We start from the raw sequence: 20904 nt of genomic DNA, 5'->3' as shown, positions 1-20904 counted from the left end.
CTCTCTCTCTGTATCTACCTATATGTCTATCACTCTAGACATCTTAGCAAATGAAAATCTTGAAGATTTATCTAGTATTCAATGTTATCAGATTACAATAAACCAAATACACTATATGATTATTAAGTCTTTTATTTTAAGAAAGAAGCAAAATTATCAGCTAGTAGAATAATCTATCTATCTGTCTATCTGTCTATCTATCTATCTATCTATCTATCTACAGTGAGGGAAAGAAGTATTTGATCCCCTGCTGATTTTGTACGTTTGCCCACTGACAAAGAAATGATCATTCTATAATTTTAATGGTAGGTTTATTTGAACAGTGAGAGACAGAATAACAACAAGAAAATCCAGAAAAACGCATGTCAAAAATGTTAGAAATTGATTTGCATTTTAATGAGGGAAATAAGTATTTGACCCCCTCTCAATGGGAAAGATTTCTGGCTCCCAGGTGTCTTTTATACAGGTAACGAGCTGAGATTAGGAGCACACTCTTAAAGGGAGTGCTCCTAATCTCAGCTTGTTACCTGTATAAAAGACACCTGTCCACAGAAGCAATCAATCAATCAGATTCCAAACTCTCCACCATGGCCAAGACCAAAGAGCTCTCCAAGGATGTCAGGGACAAGATTGTAGACCTACACAAGTCTGGAATGGGCTACAAGACCATTGCCAAGCAGCTTGGTGAGAAGGTGACAACAGTTGGTGCGATTATTCGCAAATGGAAGAAACACAAAAGAACTGTCAATCTCCCTCGGCCTGGGGCTCCATGCAAGATCTCACCTCGTGGAGTTGCAACGATCATGGGAACAGTGAGGAATCAGCCCAGAACTACACGGGAAGATCTTGTCAATGATCTCAAGGCAGCTGGGACCATAGTCACCAAGAAAACAATTGGTAACACACTACGCCGTGAAGGACTGAAATCCTGCAGCGCCCGCAAGGTCTCCCTGCTCAAGAAAGCACATATACATGCCCGTCTGAAGTTTGCCACTGAATGATTCAGAGGACAACTGGGTGAAAGTGTTGAGGTCAGATGAGACCAAAATGGAGCTCTTTGGCATCAACTCAACTCACCGTGTTTGGAGGAGGAGGAATGCTGCCGTGGACCCCAAGAACACCATCCCCACCGTCAAACATGGAGGTGGAAACATTATGCTTTGGGGGTGTTTTTTCTGCTAAGGGGACAGGACAACTTCACCGCATCAAAGGGACGATGGACGGGGCCATGTACCGTCAAATCTTGGGTGAGAACCTCCTTCCCTCAGCCAGGGCATTGAAAATGGGTCGTGGATTTGTATTCCAGCATGACAATGACCCAAAACACACAGCCAAAGCAACAAAGAAGAAGCACATTAAGGTCCTGGAGTGGCCTAGCCAGTCTTCAGACCTTAATCCCATAGAAAATCTGAGGCGGGAGCTGAAGGTTCGAGTTGCCAAACGTCAGCCTCGAAACCTTAATGACTTGGAGAAGATCTGCAAAGAGGAGTGGGACAAAATCCCTCCTGTGATGTGTGCAAACCTGGTGGCCAACTACAAGAAACGTCTGACCTCTGTGATTGCCAACAAGGGGTTTGCCACCAAGTACTAAGTCATGTTTTGCAGAGGGGTCAAATACTTATTTCCCTCATTAAAATGCAAATCAATTTGTAACATTTTTGACATGCGTTTTTCTGGATTTTCTTGTTGTTATTCTGTCTTTCACTGTTCAAATAAGTCTACCATTAAAATTATAGACTGATCATTTCTTTGTCAGTGGGCAAACGTACAAAATCAGCAGGGGGTCAAATACTTTTTTCCCTCACTGTATCTATCTATCTATCTATCTATCTATAATAATAATAATAATAATAATAATAATAATAATAATAATAATAATAATAATAATAAAGTCCAAGGTGTTATTCGTTTCCAACTAGCAGTATTTTGGTGCTGGAACCAGGAGTTTTACTGATTTTGCTCCTGTGTGGTGTACAGATGTAGAACGGTTCCAGATTAAGCAATGGCTCTGGAAACAAAACAAGAACCACGACTTGACCCATGTCAGGCTCTTGAGCAAAAGGTTCACTCAGCTACTCATCTGATAAGTAAACTTAATTTATGAATCTATGGTCATTTTCACACTTGAGAGTAGTTGGTCCTAAGAGTTTGGCACGTTTGGTCAATAGCTGCTATTGAGGCCAGGAGCCAGTAGGAGAGCTGATCCCTGCTTCTCTTGAAAATGGTGGACTGGGGATCGCGTCAATCAAACCCAGGTGTGGTTCACACCAGGCGAGGAAGCTGTTCGGTCTCAACGCAGTGTGATTATGTGATTGGTTCAACTTATTGTCAAGTTACTTCCAGTTCCAGGTTTTGTGATGGCATGGAAAGGGATGTTATGGTCAGCAGAAGAGATGAAACACCTCACGTGATAAGTGAAGTGAAGATGGCATTCAAACTCAAACGGCAACAATACATAAAATCTGGTAATTGCTGTTATCTACTGTATATGCAAGCAGCGCATTTCGAGCAGCCGACATGGTCTCAAAAAGTGCCTTTCTTTGCCACTTGAGTGTTGGTACCAAACCTGTGTGCACGGCCAAGAGTAAAAAGGCCCTAAGAGAGAACTGTTGCATCTACTTATGGACAAAAACTGATGCAACTATATCTGAAAGAAGATTTACCCCAAACATCTATCCTAGTAAATATACTTTGAATTGATATGGGTTGCAAAAACTCTAGAAGTTTTCCAGTGAAACACAGCCAAAGCAGTTAAGGCGAAGAGAGACGGAAAGACGTGATGGAAAGTTTGGCTTCATCGAGGATCTGCGTCTGTGGTGATTTGGACACGGGCTATAGCTGACCTGCATCATCTAAGCAGTGGGACAGACAGAGACTGTGTGTGTGTGTGTGTGTGTGTGTGTGTGTGTGTGTGTGTGTGTGTGTGTGTGTGTGTGTGTGTGTGTGTGTTTGCTGCTAGGAAACGCTTGATTAATAGAAAGACCAGTCGGCTCCAGTGCTTTAGAGGAGAGGAGGGAAGCAAAGACAAACAGAGGTGTTACGGAGAGGGGGGGCCATGTAGATGTAGCTGTGGTGGTGCGTGTTGTTAATTTTCTTCCATGCTGATCGGTCAACCAGGAGCCCCGACTGAGCAAATCTCGTTTCCAAGCCTGTCTGCAGGAGCTCAAGCAGAGAGAGCGAGAGAGTGAGAGAGAGAGAGAGAGAGAGAGAGAGAGAGAGAGAGGCGCCAGATAGTAATTAAGGCTGTGTAGATTAAGTTTACAAGAGTGTGATGGTTTAGCCCCCTTTATTACCCCAAGCCCACAACCCCCACTGCCCAGAGGGGTGTAAAACCCTTCATTCTGTGTGTGTGTATAAACCAGTTTCCACTTTAACCCTGCTCTGGCTGTTGTCTCGTTTTCCAATGCAAGTTTACGCACTCTAAAAGCGCTGTTCACAGCTCGCTTAACTGGACGTTACGAGCATGTCGCCGTCGCTAATCAAAGTAGCAGTGTGCATGTCTAAGGACCCTTTATCACCTCCCTCCTCTTGTCTCCCATCATCTCTCCATCTCTCGCTCTCTGTCTTATCTCCAGAGTCATCAGTAGTTTATTAGGCCACGTGATCTCAGGGTAACAGCAGCATAAAGGAATCACAAAGACTGACGCCAGGAGTGATGCGAAACAGGCTTCTGGGCTGCTGAAGAAGAGATCGGAACTTCAGCCTGGAGGAATTTTTAGACTGGCAATGTCACATTGACTCACATCTATCAATCTTGCTATAGACAGAACCTGGGATTCTAGTTTATTTTACGAAATAGGAAAATATAAGATAATATGAGATATATAAGAAAATAACAGACACCCAGTAGCCAGTCAGAGACTGGTATTTTACCCGGATATGGTTCAAGGATCCTTAATGTCTACATTATGTCTAGATTCCACCAACTAGCGAGACAACTGGAACAGTCACGCTGATGACTGTAAAAATTATGACATATTTCATGATTTTATGGCTGCGTTCATTTCTCTGATTGAATGTTTGATTAGCTGCATTAAAATTCCTGACAAATTCTGGTTGATGAAGTGTTGATGAAGGTCCAAAAAACCATTTAGATGAAACATTTAGCCGGTACTGGCTAAAAAAATTTCAGAGTGTTGCCACGGTTATATCTTAGAGTTATCATTATCTTTATGCTGGCTTTTTTAAAATAATTGTTTATTAACAGTGTAGCTAAGCATCGATATGTACCTAGCCTAAACAGTTTATGGTCATAGTCATTTATACATTCCTAAATAGTACCATGGTATTTAGAACCATAATAAAAGTTCAAATAATTGAGAGTTAACCAATGTCAAGTACATTTCCTTCTACCACAGTGCTGCTGAATTCTGGATTCTGATTGGTCTGGAGGTGTTGATTTGTTTTCTATATGAGCAGCTCTGACAGTAGCGCAGCTGCACATCACAGGTTAATATTAACACACTCGTTCTAATATGATGTCGTTCCTATAGCATAGCGACAGCTCATTCACAGGGACTCATATGGCGGACGCTCCACGTAAACAGATTAAAAACCTGCGTAATAACTGACATGGTGACGTTTTCTGTAAGGAGAAATGTGCTTTTGTGTCATTTACGTAAGGAGTCTTCAGTGTTAGTTCTTTGTAAGAGTCAGAGGTGATGCTGTAACTTCAGGTTTTCAGACATGTCCAGGACAGAGGAGTTTACGCTTCTTTGCGGTTTCTCGTGGACATGACAAGCTGCGATTTTTCGGTCTTATCTTTAAGAGAGATAGAGAAAAAAAGTGAGGCTGGTGAGGGAACGGCTGAGAACAGGAAGTAGCTTGTTTCACTGGCTTTTCATAAGATTTAGTGTAACTGTAAATGTTACATTCAGTGTAACTATGAAAGTTGGCAAATTGCTGAGGTATAAGAGGATTAAATATTAGTGACTCGCTCTTATAGGAAAAGGATAACTTTATTTATCCTTTTCCACCCCGTCAATCAGTATTTTACTAACTCATGTACATATTCGAGCTTGGTTTGGCCTTCAGATCATTATTGTGATACTGTGTGTGTGTGTGTGTGTGTGTGTGTGTGTGTGTGTGTGTGTGTGTGTGTGTGTGTGGTCAGGAGAGAACGATTGAGAGTGAGAGAGAGAGTGAGAGAGAAGAAAGAGAGAGAGAGAGAGATAGACAGGGCTGTGCTGGTGTGTGTTGTAGCCTCTGAGCTCTGGAGCCGGAGTAATGAAGTGTGAAATTCACAGATAGAGACATCCTGCTGCTCTACACACCACTACTGACACACACAGACACACACACACAGACACACACACACACACACACACACAGACTGCTATGCTGTCCGGCAGGCGCCTGATCTCTCTCTCTCTGTCTCTCTCTTCTTTATCAAAAAATGTGATTGCACAAACGATGATGGCCGTTGATTATTTCCAGACTTCACCGTAGAGCCTCGCTGTCTACATCATCTCCCTGTCCGTTCCTTTCTTCTCTCTTATTCGCCGTATTTCTGCCCAATCCTGCTGAATACGGTAATTATGAGGAGGTTTTTGGCACTTCACGCCCCTCACACAAACCTTTTTTGTTTGTTTGTTTTTTTGTTTGTTTGGTTTGTGCAATCACGTGACGTGTGAAAACAAACCGAAGAGCAAACATACGAAAAGTCTTAATATGGACTCGGCAAATCACATAAAGAATGCGTAACCTACTTCAACTTTTACGTGCTGACAATTTCCACTTCCTAAAAACTATTTATATCCAAGCCAGTGTTTAATATCTCCCAGATACTGTAGATTTGGAGCCAAAAGCTGCTGCTGGAATCATAAAGACGGTCCTGTGGCTCATCCCAGGACACTCATTCACAATCTGCTCATACTGAACATCCTGTAAACACACTCAGTAAAGTACTGCTTGTCTGCACTCTTCTAAGTGTATAATCGTATAATCTGGTGTCACCTAGAAGACAACAGGTTCCAATTCAATTCAATTCTATTTTATATGTATAAGTTATTTTAACAATGGACATTGTCTCTAAGCAGCTTTACAGAAACATATAAACACAGGATGGAGATTTTAAGTGTGTGAATTTATCTTTATTGAGCGAGCCGGTGGAGACGGTGGTGTGGAAAAACTCCCTGAGATGATATGAGGAAGAAACCTTGAGAGGAACCGGACTCAGAAGGGTAACAAGTTCCATTTTTGACTCAAGGTTTCTTCCTCGTGTCGTCTCGGGGAATTCTTCTTCACCATGGTCACCTGTGGGTTTGCTCGTTAGGGATCCAAGTCGAAATCCTGAGAGAGTTGAATTGAATTGAGGAATGTATTGGACAGGTCGCAGAGCTTTGAGGTTGATCTTGCACAACTTCAACTTGGAATAAGCTCAGAAACGAAACATTGCTTTGCTTTAGAACTACGCTACAACATGTGCCATCTTAGCAGGTGAAAATATCTAGAAAATAGTCACATTGATCTAATATTTGCTATTATAAGACGACAATAAAGGTCTTGGTCTATTGGCAGATCGTTTTTTCTCATTTAAAGCATTTATTTGCATGAAGTAAAATGATCTAAAGTAAAAATATCTTTAAAAACAGGATGAATAGTCCAATCTTTGATTTATAATAATATCATAATAAGAAACATTAGTACATTTTTCCATATTTGACAAGTTTGCACTGCTAAAATATCATTTTTTGCCTTTTTGTGTTTGTTTTTGAGCTGAAGAGTGGAGGGTTAAGGGTTTTGCTTACGAGCCCGCTGATGTGCTGATGCTGTGATCTCAGAGCCTTAACCACCAAAACACAAAGGTCTGACTGGCCAGTAGTGACAGATGAAAGGTGGAGGAATCAGTCAGTGGGTGCTCTGATTTCAAGCTGCCTTTAACCCTGCTTGTTTGATGGACAATTTTGGGTAAAAATGGGGTTTTTCTTCCAACATTATGCGTTGATGCCACAACGGTAAGAGAAAATAAATGTGAAATTGTCTGGATGCGACTTTCTGACACTGCCTTGATTTAACATTGCTTCCCCATCAGCATATAACGTTATAACTGTAGAGGTAGGCACGGAGTATTCAGTGGAATTACAATAAAATCTTTAACTGTGATTTTTCTCCATGTTTACTTGTGTGGGAATGTAAAATGTTAGAATGTTGATTTTGGTGATGTGTGACAGAGAGAATATATTTCAGTTTAGGAAACTACTGTAGATTTTAGAACTTTGCTAAATAGTAGAAAATGTCGAAATTTGACCATGTGAAGTTTTCCCAGGGAGACACACACACACACACACACACACACACACACACACACACACATACGGATACACAACTCTCCCCCTCACACTTTGTCTGGCTGTTGGCGCTCCCTCATGCCGTTTGATCATCACACTGATCTCAGTGGTGTCATCACTACGAGTCTGATGATGTAGTGGTTCGGTCACACAGTCGTGGGAAAAAAAAAAGGATAAAGTTTGGTTTTGAAAACAGTTATAAATCTAGCCACATCACTCGTTGGCTCTCTGGTTCGTTCTCCATCTGGCCTGCGCTGTGATTTATGTCCCTGCTGCCATTCTGGATGTATATATGTGTGTTTTTCCTCTTGTTTTTGGATCTTTTGCCACACTGAAGCCCCTCCTCAGCTTTCTGACACCATGCTGGCACCCGAGGGGCTCGATGGAGCACAAAAGGGCACGCACACACACACACACACACACACACACAGAGCGGAGCCGAAGCACAGAGGGAAGACCAGAGCGGTGAGACACTTTGATGTCTGCGCTCTGGTTTGCTCTGCAGCTCAGCTTAATCAAGAGTCTAACGGACTAAGAGCCGTGCAAGGCTTAAGTCTGGAGCGTGGAGACACACACACACACACACACACACACACACACACACACACGCTACTAGACATTTACATTTACCACAAACCGTATTGATTTATCTATGTGTCTGTTTATGAAACACCTGAAAATATCAGTTAAAACTGAACAGAGAAGATGAAGAAAGAGAGACAGAAGAAGAAGAAGAAGAAAGAGAGACAAAAGAAGATGAAGAAAGAGAGACAGAAGAAGAAAGAGAGACCGAAGAAGATGAAGAAAGAGAGACAAAATAAGAAAGAGAGAGAGAAGAAGAAGAAGAAGAAAGAGAGACAGAAGAAGATGAAGAAAGAGAGACAGGAGAAGAAGAAAGAAAGACAGAAGAACATGAAGAAAGAGAGACAGAAGAAGATGAAGAAAGAGAGACAGATGATGGGAGATCGAAATGGAAAGAAAAGAAGTATAGTGAGAAAAAAGGAAAGAGAGAATGTAAGAGAGAGAGAGGAAGAGAGCAACAGATGCTGAGAAATGCAAAGAGAAGCTAGAGAGTACGATGGAACAATAAAGTGTGTGTGTGTGTGTGTGTGTGTGTGTGTGTGTGTGTGTGTGTGTGTGTGTGTGTGTGTGTGTGTGTGATTTGATTAAAATCTACTTTGAATTTGTCGCCTCTGTTTCACGCAGTGGAAAGATTCCCTACAGGGAAGCCAGCCAGGAACTAACACACACACACACATACAGGAGAGGACAATGCACCACGAGCACAACGCTACACATGCTCTTCCATTCAAAGCGATTCCATTCATATATTCTTACATATTGCAAATAGTTTTACCTTCATTTGAAACCCTACACTAGTGGGCGGGGACAGATGATGTAATAAAGTTGAGCAGACTTTAACTTTATGCAAATGACGTCAAGCAAAGCGTTCTGGTGACGACCAATAGGAGTTAAGGATTGTTGGAGATCACTCACTCACTTTCAGTAAGTGCTTTATCCTGGTCAGGGTCATGGTGAATACCCATCATATGCGCACATACACACACACACACACACACACACACACACACACACACACACACACTCACACTCACACTCACACACACAGCTACAGTTTATCTTAGTCAGTTCAGATACTGATATGTTTTGGGAAACACACTGCCACCGGAAGAACATGAGAACCTCCATATAGACAGTAACATGAACTGAGGACCCTCGAGCAGTGAGGCAACAATTCTACCCACTGTACCACCGCCATGCCTCGCTCCTGAAGTTAATAAAACAAAAAGAAAACAATCAATGCAACTTGTAACTGTAATCTACTCACAGCAATCAGGTGTGCTGTGAATGTGTTAGAAATTTGCAAGCTTTATTCTTGTACTCATCCACCATCTCACCACTGAGGCCATGCCAGCTTTCACTTCAGCAAAATTTATCACTGATTTCTCTCTTCTTCCAATCTCTCTTCCACTTCATTGTCTTCTTCTGCAAAACATTTTATTTTCCTCTACCGTGTAAAAATTCAGGAAAATGTTACGATAAAAATATGAAGTGGATTAAATGATTATGCAGGGTTTTGTTTTATAGAGATGGTTCTAACACCCTGCCCTTGACTCTCTCTCTCCCTCTCTCTCTCTCTCTCTCTCTCTCTCTCTCTCTCTCACACACACACACACACACACACACACACACACACACACACACACACACACACACACACACCAGTCACAGGTATTAAGATGATGACTCCAACATTGTTTATGAAACATGGCAGGATGACATCAGCCAGCGTGACTAATCAATAAGTTTTCACTTCTCTTGCTTCAGACCACTTCAGGTGTCAGTGTGTGTGTGTGTGTGTGTGTGTGTGTGTGTGTGTGTGTGTGTGGCAGCAGCAGCAGTGTGAAAAGCGAGAGTGTGTGTGTCAGACATGTCGACTCCGCTTGCTTGATGGATGGTCAGCGGGGTAAGACAGATGACAGTGTGTGTCTCTGGCTCTGTGTGTTTGTGTGTGTATGTGTGTATGCACCAGTCTCTGTCTCAGCTCTCAAATATCACTGGCCAAACTAAAGTTTGTTTACTCTACTGAAGCCAAGTGATTTAGAAGCACACTCTGTGTGTGTGTGTTTGTGTGTGTGTGTGTGTAAAGGTATTCTAGGTCTGCACAGTAGAGCCATCTCAGATTTCTAAACAGGCCTTTGAAATCCAGACCATCGTTAAAGTCCTAAACACAAGCAGCCCTGCTGGAGATCCAAAACAAAACGCACACACACACACACACACACACACACACACACACACACACACACACACACACACACACACACACACACACACACACACACTCCATTCCACTCTTCTAGAAAATTTAAAGGGGTAAATGTATCAGTCCTGACCAGGGACAGTGGGTATAAAGGGGTAAATCTATCAGTCCCAACCAGGGACAGTGGGTATAAATGGTTAAATGTATCAGTCCTGACCAGGGACAGTGGGTATAAAGGGGTAAATCTATCAGTCCCGACCAGGGACAGTGGGTTTAAAAGGGTAAATCTATCAGTCCCGACCAGGGACAGTGGGTTTAAAGGGGTAAATGTATCAGTCCCAACCCGGGACAGTGCTTGTCGACACATAAACATATGAATCCGTGATATCAGTGCCAGTTTATTTTTGAACTCATTATGATATATTGATAATAAAGTGTTATATATAGAGTTATAATTGTGTTATAAAATGTGATGTGCTGAGTTTTATGAATTAAGCTAATTGTTTGTGTTATTGGCTCTGTGATTGTGATGTAAAACAGTAGTGCTCTATCTGTCTCTCTCTCTCTCTCTCTGTCTCTGTGTGTCTCTGTCTCTCTCTCTGTCTCTCTCGTATGTCATGAACTCAGAGCTGATAAAGCACAGCAGTCAAATTTCGTCTTTCCGTTGACACAGGATCAAATCTCTAATCTGCAAACCCAGTCTTTTAAATCTGACTGTGAGTGTGTGTGTGTGTGTGTGTGTGTGTGTGTGTGTGTGTGTGTGTGTGTGTGTGTGTGTGGCAGCTGTAGTAGTGGTAGCAGTAGTAGCAGTAATAGTAGTAGTATGATGTATGGCAGTACAACAGCGGCAGTGCAGTTATGTCATCAGTGGCAATGTAAACTGATTCCTCACAGGAATTTTCTTCCTGATGCCTGCCTCACACACACACACACACACACACACACACACACACACACACACACACACACACACACACACACTCTTTGTCTCTCTCCCTGTCTCTATATCTATCTCTCTGTCTCGTAGTATGTGTGTTATCAGTCATGGCTGGGTTTGACAGGGCAGGAGGTCAGATGCTACACTCAGGTCACATACACAGACCCCCCCACCCCCACCACCACCACCACCACCACCAAAGGATCTGAAGCCAGAGCAGTAACAAAAATATTTCCTTTATATATCATACATTAATGACTGTGTGTGTGTGTGTGTGTGTGTGTGTGTGTGTGTGTGTGTGTGTGTGTGTGTGTGTGTGCGCGATTACTTAGAATATGTTCAGCTCCATTCCTCTCTGCACGTTAGTCAGCTCACAACAAAATGCAAAACATTATAGCTTACTTGAAGTTTTAGTAATGTAGTTAAAGTGGAAAATAATAACATGCCTAGCATGGAGTTCACTACTTTTATAAACTTTTTATTATTATATCATGCAAATATTTTATTGTCTAACTTTTCTTCTTTACATAATATTGTTATACTACACCAGTATACAATATTCCACACCTATTCTGGTAAACTCTATGGTCCTCAAAAGAGTTGGTAGGATCTCACATCTTACTGAATGTGACCGAATGAGAGTGAGAATAGAATAGAATAGAATAGAATAGAATAGACTAGAATAGAATATGATACAGTAGAGCAGATTAGACCCAGATAAAATAGAATATGATAGAATGGAATAGAATGTGATACAATAGAACAGAGTAGCTCAGAGTAGAATAAATAGAGTACAATATGATTCAGTGGATTGGATTAGAATACAACAGAATCGAATGGTTTAGATCAGATTAGAACAGAATAGAACTTCATTGTGTGGGCAAATTATTGTGGGTTTTTTTTTTTTTTTTGCTCAACAGGCATAACAGACTTAAAATGATTTACAATGACAATGCAGTGCAAAATAAAAATATAAACACCATACAATTACAAGTAAACAAACAAACAAACAAACAAACAGACCGCTGCCATTTATGTTTGATATTTGTCAGTTATTCTGATTGGAGACACTGAGAATGTGGTTTGGGCTTTTTCTGAAACAAAGCCAAACTGTGTTCCAGTGTTCAAAAGCCATCTGTAAAAGGAAGAGCGGTTTATTCTGCTTTAATACAGCGGCGCCATCTGCTGGCACACATGTGTACATGCATGCAAGTGACCGCGAATAATGTGAATTCTTCTGTGAATTCTTGTCCAATTAAGACACTGATGATGTACTAGGGATGGGCGATATGGACTTCAAACTATATGACGATATTTTCTGGTATTTATTGCGATAATGATATCAGTGTTGATATAAATACAGTACCATGAACCACTGCTTTTGGTTACAAGTGACAGCTGCATGCAGTCTTGAGAGCCTCAGAAACACAAACATTGATCTAAAAGTAAAACTGATTTTTTTTTTTTTCTGTAACCAAACCAGTTCCAGATTGTAGAGGTAAATGCTCGTTTAGCGATAAACTCCTCAGCTTCACGTCTGTCTTCCGCCGTACTCGTTTACACTCTGTACGTGAGCTGCGAATGAGGCGCATACCGTCGCACACAGAAATACGTCATCAACAAGGCTTTATCGTTATTATCGCAGGCCGACTTATTCTTATCGTGGGGAGAATTTCTACCGGTATATCGCAAATGATAAGATATCGCCCGTCCCTACTTCACACTCAACATGCTACAATAATAATAATACTAATAATACCATTTGGTAATTTATAGCTAAGGAATAAATCACTGTCTATGTTTCTGTAATAGAGGAATACTGAGTGAGAGTGTGGTGTGATGAAGCGGAGTTACTGTTACTACACCAGAGCTGAATATTTTCCTATAACAGCACATCCTGAAGTGCTTTCTTCTTTTTAAACAGCAGCAATTTGTCATTGAGGACAAGTTTTTGCTTATTAAAGAATGACTTTTTATCCATTTATGGGTAGATTTTAATGCTGTGCAATATTGGCAAAACAACTTGGATCCTGTTCTCACTTACACTATACCAGCTAAAAACAGTAATTTCGTCAACAGCCTCTCTTTTCACTCTACGTTATGGTCATTTACGATTGCTATGTCAATTTTTTCAATATTTTTAACAATTTTCCTAAACTCTCAACACAGTTAGCACAACACCCATCTGTATAGGCTGTACAATTAACACGTTTCTAGTTGCTTTGATACAAAATGCATACAGTTAACACAAATATAAAATGCTTGAACTTTTAACACACAAGCTCAACCAAGACCAAAACATTGGATCTTTACTGCCAGATTTACACATACTTTCACACTGTATGTCAATACAGATAACATCATGTTCTAAACCTGATTTATAGGCTAAAGTCAAAGTGAACAGCTGTTCATATTGTGAATTTAAACACACACACACACACACACACACACACACACACACACACACACACACACATATACAGTATCTCACGAAAGTGAGTACACCCCGCACATTTTTGTAAATATTTGATTATAACTTTTCATGTGACAACACTGTTGTGGATCAGGTGGTAGAGCGGGTTATCCACTAATCGTAGGGTTGGTGGTTCGATTCCCGGCCCGCATGACTCCACATGCCGAAGTGTCCTTGGGCAAGACACTGAACCCCAAGTTGCTCCTGATGGCAAGTTAGCGCCTAGCATGGCAGCTCTGCTACCATTGGTGTGTGTGAATGAGACGCAGTGTAAAGCGATTTGGATAAAAGCGCTATAGAAGTGTGCCATTTACCAATGTAAAGTAGTGAGTGTACAGCTTGTGTAACAGTGTAAATTTGCTGACCCCTCAAAATAACTCAACACATAGCCATTAATGTCTAAACCGCTGGCAACAAAAGTGAGTACACCCCTAAGTGAAAATGTCCAAATTGGGCCCAAAGTGTCAATATTTTGTGTGGCCACCATTATTTTCCAGCACTGCCTTAACCCTCTTGGGCATGGAGTTCACCAGAGCTTCACAGGTTGCCACTGGAGACCTCTTCCACTCCTCCATGACGACATCACGGAACTGGTGGATGTTAGAGACCTTGTGCTCCTCCACCTTCCGTTTGAGGATGCCCCACAGATGCTCAATACTTCATACTAAATGTTTTACCAAATAACACAAAATAACAGATGTGGTGTATATATGTTTTTCCATAAAGTTATTCTAAAATGCAATTTGTTTGTATGCTAATATTCTACTAAAATGCTCACAAATAAACAAACAATTGAAAGAAAATCAGGTGACATTTATTAAAATCATTAAAACATTTGACAGATGTAAGAATTGGAGTTGATGCATCTTCTTACAAAGCTCCCTGCCATCTGGGAAGAGGAGTCCCACTCCTTTCCATTTGAAAAGCTGTAAAAGAACAAAAAGGGTGTTAGTTAGTTGTTAGCTACAAAATATGGACAAATGACTTTGGGCTTCAACTGTCTTGCCAACAATTACCATTATTTTTTATTTATTAATGAACGACACATTGTGCTTTTTATGGGATGTCTGTGAGACTTGATTCTTTGGCAGTGGTAAGAGGGCACTTATTAAAACACTAAGAGGGCAGTGATCCGGCAGGTCAGGAGACACGTGAAAGGTCACGGTCCTCGAACTTACAGACATGTAAAAGTGCTTCCAGTATCTCATGTAGCCAATGATATTCAATGATGATAATAATCCTATGTTATTGATCACACTGCTACAGCGACATAATAATAGCATAACAAACTTAATAGCAGTGAGTATTCTCAGTACAAAAGGAAACATTTTTATGAAATGTACAGTCTATCAGCTTATGTGCTGTTACCTCAGTTAGTTAAAAAACACACTTCACCAAAGCACTTCAAAAACAAGGCTACGTTTCATACAGTAAGCGTACTTACAATAAACATTAACTGTACAACATAAGAAAAAATTGTCTTACTTTAGATAATATATTCAACAAAGCTGTCATGTCAGTGTCCTTCTACTCTTCCCTGTGTCCCTTACATATACATGAGCGCACAAATGGTTCGGGATTGAACTTTGTAAGCCGTGGACTGACGATGTTCACAAACATCAGAGACGAAATGATGTGGACGTGAAGAGATGCACGCTGTGAGCTACAAACGACATTGATTTGGGAGAAACCCTGCTCAAGCTCCACTGGAGATTGGTGTGGTGTTCACAGCAGCCAATAACTGCCTCAGTTCTTCTGTAACTTTTTATTTGAGTCCCTGTTCTTCCTAAAATTCTGAATGACTGTACATGGGCTCTTAACTCTATGAAATTCTGGACAGTCAGTCTCACTTTCAAAGCCCTGTGCAGGTTGGCAACGTTTAGCCTCATAAGCGCTTCTAATTATATCTAATCCACCAATACTGCATACACATATCACATAGGATTAAAATAGGATATAGTATTTATTGGGCTATGACTGGGGCCCATTGGGCCCAGTGTTAAGTTCTTCATCTGATACCAGTCACAGAACCAGAATTTGGACCCTGCACTGGCTGATTTCCTCTCATCCAAGCTCGGGAAGAAGTCTTACTGACACCATCGTTCAGTGAAAGCTTCTTAGTTTAATGATAAAGAAAGAATAGTATACATACAAAATATTGATAAAGACTGATAAATGTCAATTGCAGCAGGTAACAGATGAAATCAAAACATCTATTACGTAGGTTCGAGTGATATAAGAACTAAAAACGTCTAGTTTTCCGTATAATAAGAGGAAGAAGAACGGCAGGGGGGAATCATGAGCCCTTTTGATGAGTTTTTTGTTTTTCTTTTTTCCTGAGAATCTGCTGCCCACACTCCAGTTCAGTAGGTGGCGGTAATGCACCTTCAGTTGGTTTGCCAACCGCCATTAAAACAACAAGAAGAAGAAGAAGTAGTAGAAGAAGAAGAAGAAGCTCTTCTTTCTCCACACGGGCTTCGGATCTCTGATATTCTGCGTAACACCACTAAAGGTGAGTTCATCTGAAACTTACCACCTAAGCTGCTCGGTTAACAGGTTAGTGGAGATTCTGGAGTCATGAATCTCTGTATTTTTCTTCCAGTGTCCTGATTCTTTACACCTCTTATAATGAAATCACAGTCCAGACGCCGCTCTTTAGGAAAATCTCCACAGACTCCTGCTGCTACTGGCTCAAAGGTAAAGTTTACTCATGTGTCTGATTTCTCTTTTAGTTTTAAAACTCTGAGAACTTATTTATAATTAAGTAACCTTTACAACACTATATACAACAAGCAGAAGACTTCAGGTCAGGACTCACACTTTATGTGGTCTTCAGATTATTAATAAAGGAACTGATTTCATTGCATGTTTCTGTTGGAAATTCTGAAACAATTGTCGTGACTAAAATCAACCTTTTAGCCTAAGTCAAAAACTTCAGAGACAGAGAGTTTACTAGATGTCAAAAAGTAAATAAACTTTATTGAAAATCAATAAAGTGTGACAGTCTCCAGAAAGTTTGAATTATACATACACAAACATGTCTTTATATACCTTTCTCCACAGCATAGTCTTTGTAGGTGGGGTTTCCTTTCCTCATTAAAACAGACCAATCTTTTTTGCCACAATTAAATATTCATGTCTATGTGTTAGCTTAAATTTGTGGAGTATGCCCAGTTAGTTGTTTTTCTGGAAAAGGTTTCATGAGGACAAGGTTTCTTTTACAAAAAAACAAAAAAAGGTTTCACACAGGCTTGTGTGTCTTGACCTTGACTCCCTTCTTAGGCCTCAATGAGCATCTGTCTGTCTTTATTGGTTGTCCCCTACCTCTCTACCTCCTTTCCAGAGGCCCTGTCCTAACTCCCTACTTGGAATCTGCCTCAAGGTTATTTACCTACACATGCGAATATCTACTGCCAATTTTTATTGCTGTGGAGACAGGAGACAGCTAATACAGAATAACTACTGTTGTGCACTGAAACACAGAGTTCATTCAACTCAAATACACTCAGAATATAACTTGATCAAACATTGTTCTATGGATTTAGATTATGCTTCTAACTGTTGATTATACATATAGATTGTTTTTTACCAATACTGATTATACGATTATGCTTAAGTAATAATTCTAAATGTTGGTTACATATTGAATACACTTCATTAACATATCCAAATGTCAGTCACACATATTGTTTACACTTCATAGATATTTTCCATACAATTAGCAAATTAGCAAACCAAAAGATAAGCCTGCTAAATGTTAGCTAGATAAATAAAGTTCATTAGACGGAAATGTGTAAAACTTGTTAGATAGTGTCGTGGAATCTTCTTCAGCAAAAAGCTCTCTGAGAGTCTCGGGGTTTTGATGTGAAAAGATGGACTTTGTTATTCACACAACAACCGTGCTATCGGTTAATTTACACTAGTCTCTCGAGCAAAGCATTACAACACGCATTGCATTACATTACACCAGGGATACAACCATCAAAATGAGCGGCATTTTTGTTACACCTCTGTGTTTTCTCTAAAATTCCAGTTTGTATTTGCTAATCGCTTTGTTTGTTTGAGAGTCAAGTTTTCCTTTGCAAAGCAGATTGTGTTTGTTTGCAAAATGGTAAATTTATTTGTTTTGGCACAAATTTATGTCCATAATGTGAGCTCTAGGACCAGAGTGCTGTAAACTTTCTGCCACTTTTGGATAATATCCACAATTTCAGACAAGTGTGCTAAATGGGTGTCATTTATTCCCAGTCCATTTTACTTCCACAGACAAAAACAAAAGAATAATGTGTGAGTCAGCAGATTTAAAAAGCAGATTCTCTGACACTCCCCCAATTTGCATTTGTGAAATGCAAAACATTTTCACTAATTATCCAGTTATCTGCAAAAGAAGCAAAAAAAACCCCACTCCAGATTGCATTGCAAATTTTGAAAATAAAAAGCCTCAGCGAAATTAATCCTTTTTGGCTGCAACAATTTGCAAAAAAACTCAGCAAAATCCTGTATGGACGGATTTATATCACACAAACCTAGTGACCACCATACGAGTCCCCAGGAATACAGCGTAATGGGATTTTAAGAAGCATGGATGTGGGGTGAGCTGTAACTTTACACCTGAATGATAGTGAAAAAATTTTTTAACAGAGAATGTGTGTAGATTACAATAATACTGTAATCTGTTGTATTTGGAAAAAAGTTCCATGTTGATTTTCCAGAGTCTAAACACATTCAGTGCTTTAGCTTGAAAAAAACATTGACGCACAGAGCAAGATCATATTTGTATGGCCAGTCTCTAAATTGTATAAACGTAAAGATCTACATTAACTATTTCTGTGTGATGAGAAATGATGTGTAAGTTTGGTCAATTGTTGTTCATCTTGGCTCCTAAAAATGATCAGTGACACTGGTTTTGGCATTAGTAAAATTGGACTGCAATCAATTGAATTACATGACAAATCTAAAATTACAAAGCTGTTACAGCCATTAAAGGTGGGTGATTGTGTGGCCAGGCCGTATTATAGTATTGTAGGAGATGTTTCCAAAAACAATTCCATAAATACACGGGAACAAAATCTTAAATTATTTAAGCATCTTGTATAATGTTATGTTTTCCAGATGTACCACTGCTCAGATTGTGGGAAGAGTTTTACTCGTCAGAGTAATCTCCAAAAACACCAGCGCATTCACACAGGGGAGAAGCCGTATCGCTGTGGACAGTGTGGGAAGAGTTTTAGTCAAGAGGTTCATCTTCAGACACACCAGCGCATTCACACAGGGGAGAAGCCGTATCACTGTGGACAGTGTGGGAAGAGTTTTACTCGTCAGAGTCATCTCCAAATACACCAGCGCATTCACACAGGGGAGAAGCCGTATCACTGTGGACAGTGTGGGAAGAGTTTTACTTGTCAGAGTAATCTCCAAATACACCAGCGCATTCACACAGGGGAGAAGCCATATAATTGTGGACAGTGTGGGAAGAGTTTTACTCTACAGGGTAATCTCGAAAAACACCAGCGCATTCACACAGGGGAGAAGCCGTATTACTGCCCCCAGTGTGGGAAGAGTTTTACTCGTCAGAGTCATCTCCAAATACACCAGCGCATTCACACAGGAGAGAAGCCGTATCACTGTGGACAGTGTGGGAAGAGTTTTACTTGCCAGAGTACTCTCCAAATACACCAGCGCATTCACACAGGAGAGAAGCCGTATCACTGTGGACAGTGTGGGAAGAGTTTTACTCTCCAGGGTAATCTCGAAAAACACCAGCGCGTTCACACAGGGGAGAAGCCGTATTACTGCCCCCAGTGTGGGAAGAGTTTTACTCGTCAGAGTCATCTCCAAATTCACCAGCGCATTCACACAGGAGAGAAGCCATATCACTGTGGACAGTGTGGGAAGAGTTTTACTTGTCAGAGTAATCTCCAAATACACCAGCGCATTCACACAGGAGAGAAGCCGTATCACTGCTCGCAGTGTGGGAAGAGTTTTACTTGTCAGAGTAATCTCCAAATACACCAGCGCATTCACACAGGAGTAAAGCCATATTACTGTGGACAGTGTGGGAAGAGTTTTACTTCTCTGAGTAATCTCCAAGTACACGAGCGTATTCACACAGGAGAGAAGCCGTATCACTGTGAACAGTGTGGGAAATTTTTTCGTGACCAGAGGGCCTTCCGTAGACACCAGCAAAGTCATACAGGACAGAAGCCGTACCTGTGCGGACAGTGTGGACGGAGCTATACTCATTCGGGTTCTTTAAGGACACACAAGTGCTCTAACATAAAGCCATCAGATCTTGACACGTGAATGAAAATTAAAAACATGCATCTTAATTTTTCATTTTTTAAAGGGCTGTAAAGAGACATTCTGGCATAAAACTATAATGTTATTTTTGTACTCACTTTTGTTGCCAGTGGTTTAGACATTAATGGCTGTGTACTGATACTGTATATCTCCCCTGTATTTTATTCCATTGCTACTGAGAAACAGCTGAATTAAGTTGTGCAAATAAATCAATCACATCTGATTCTCATCTAGGAAACACACAGGTATTGAGGTTCTTCCAGTGGCATGACCATATGGTATACAGTAAAAGATGACCTCTTTGGGCTGATCTTGTGTGGAAAAGGAACAATATAGATCAGCAAAAAGAGAAGATGAGTACCAGGACAAGGTAGAGGAGTGGGACAAGGACAAGTGTGAGGAATGCCTGGACGAGGACAAGGTAGGGGGAGAGAGGAGTTAGAATTCATGGTGGCGTTCAGAGAAGGGCCAGATATAGGGTACCTGATGAAATAAGCGATACTATCATAGACCATGTCATAAACCACGGGCTATCATACAGTGAGGATGGTGAACGAGAACAAACAAATCTCGGCCGGGACACAGTGGCATCCGTTGTCTGGATTTTTCAAGAATCCAACAGGTAGGATAAGTCATAAGGGCTCCTATTGCAAAGTGTAAATACAGTCATTTTACCATGTATTACTGTACAGTGACTGTATGGCAGACCAGATGATGACTTTTTTTCTTTCTTTTTTTTATTGTTCTATGGCTTTTTCTGTTTGTATATTTTGTATTTTCACACAATAAACAGCAGCTATATTGCATATTTTTGTTATCTTGCAGTAATGTCCTATTGCAAATAGAGCCTTTACTGCAGCAATTCTGTCTCTGGCTTCTATTTTTTCATAAACCCTACATTCTATAAAGCTACTCTGAGATTGGGTCATTCATTTTTTACATTGAATTTCTGCAGTAAAAGAAACAAAATGCGAAATTCTAAACCCAACAAAACCAAAATGTAGAGAGGCTTCAAAAGAAAACTGCAGTGCAAAGCACAATCTATGATCAATACAATATACAGTGTACTGTATAAGTGCAGACTTGACACATGTAAAATAATGCAGTTTCTGTAATTCCA

The 20904-nt window shown here is 40.5% G+C and overlaps 1 protein-coding gene across 1 annotated transcript; it reads left to right on the top strand.

The window, feature by feature from the left end:
- The first annotated feature begins 15893 nt into the window (after positions 1–15893).
- On the top strand, positions 15894–20590 carry LOC108273015 (zinc finger protein 585A-like). Its single transcript, XM_017481973.3, has 3 exons — positions 15894–15996; positions 16087–16181; positions 18597–20590. The coding sequence occupies exons 2-3, from the start codon at positions 16113–16115 to the stop codon at positions 19785–19787; spliced, it is 1260 nt and encodes a 419-aa protein (XP_017337462.2). The 5' UTR covers positions 15894–15996; positions 16087–16112; the 3' UTR covers positions 19788–20590.
- Positions 20591–20904: the final 314 nt, after the last annotated feature.

The sequence above is a fragment of the Ictalurus punctatus genome, chromosome 12, assembly GCF_001660625.3.
Source record: "Ictalurus punctatus breed USDA103 chromosome 12, Coco_2.0, whole genome shotgun sequence".
NCBI classification, from domain to species: domain Eukaryota; kingdom Metazoa; phylum Chordata; class Actinopteri; order Siluriformes; family Ictaluridae; genus Ictalurus; species Ictalurus punctatus.
Note: the sequence above shows the minus strand (reverse complement) of the source record. Positions and strands in the feature narration are given on the sequence as shown.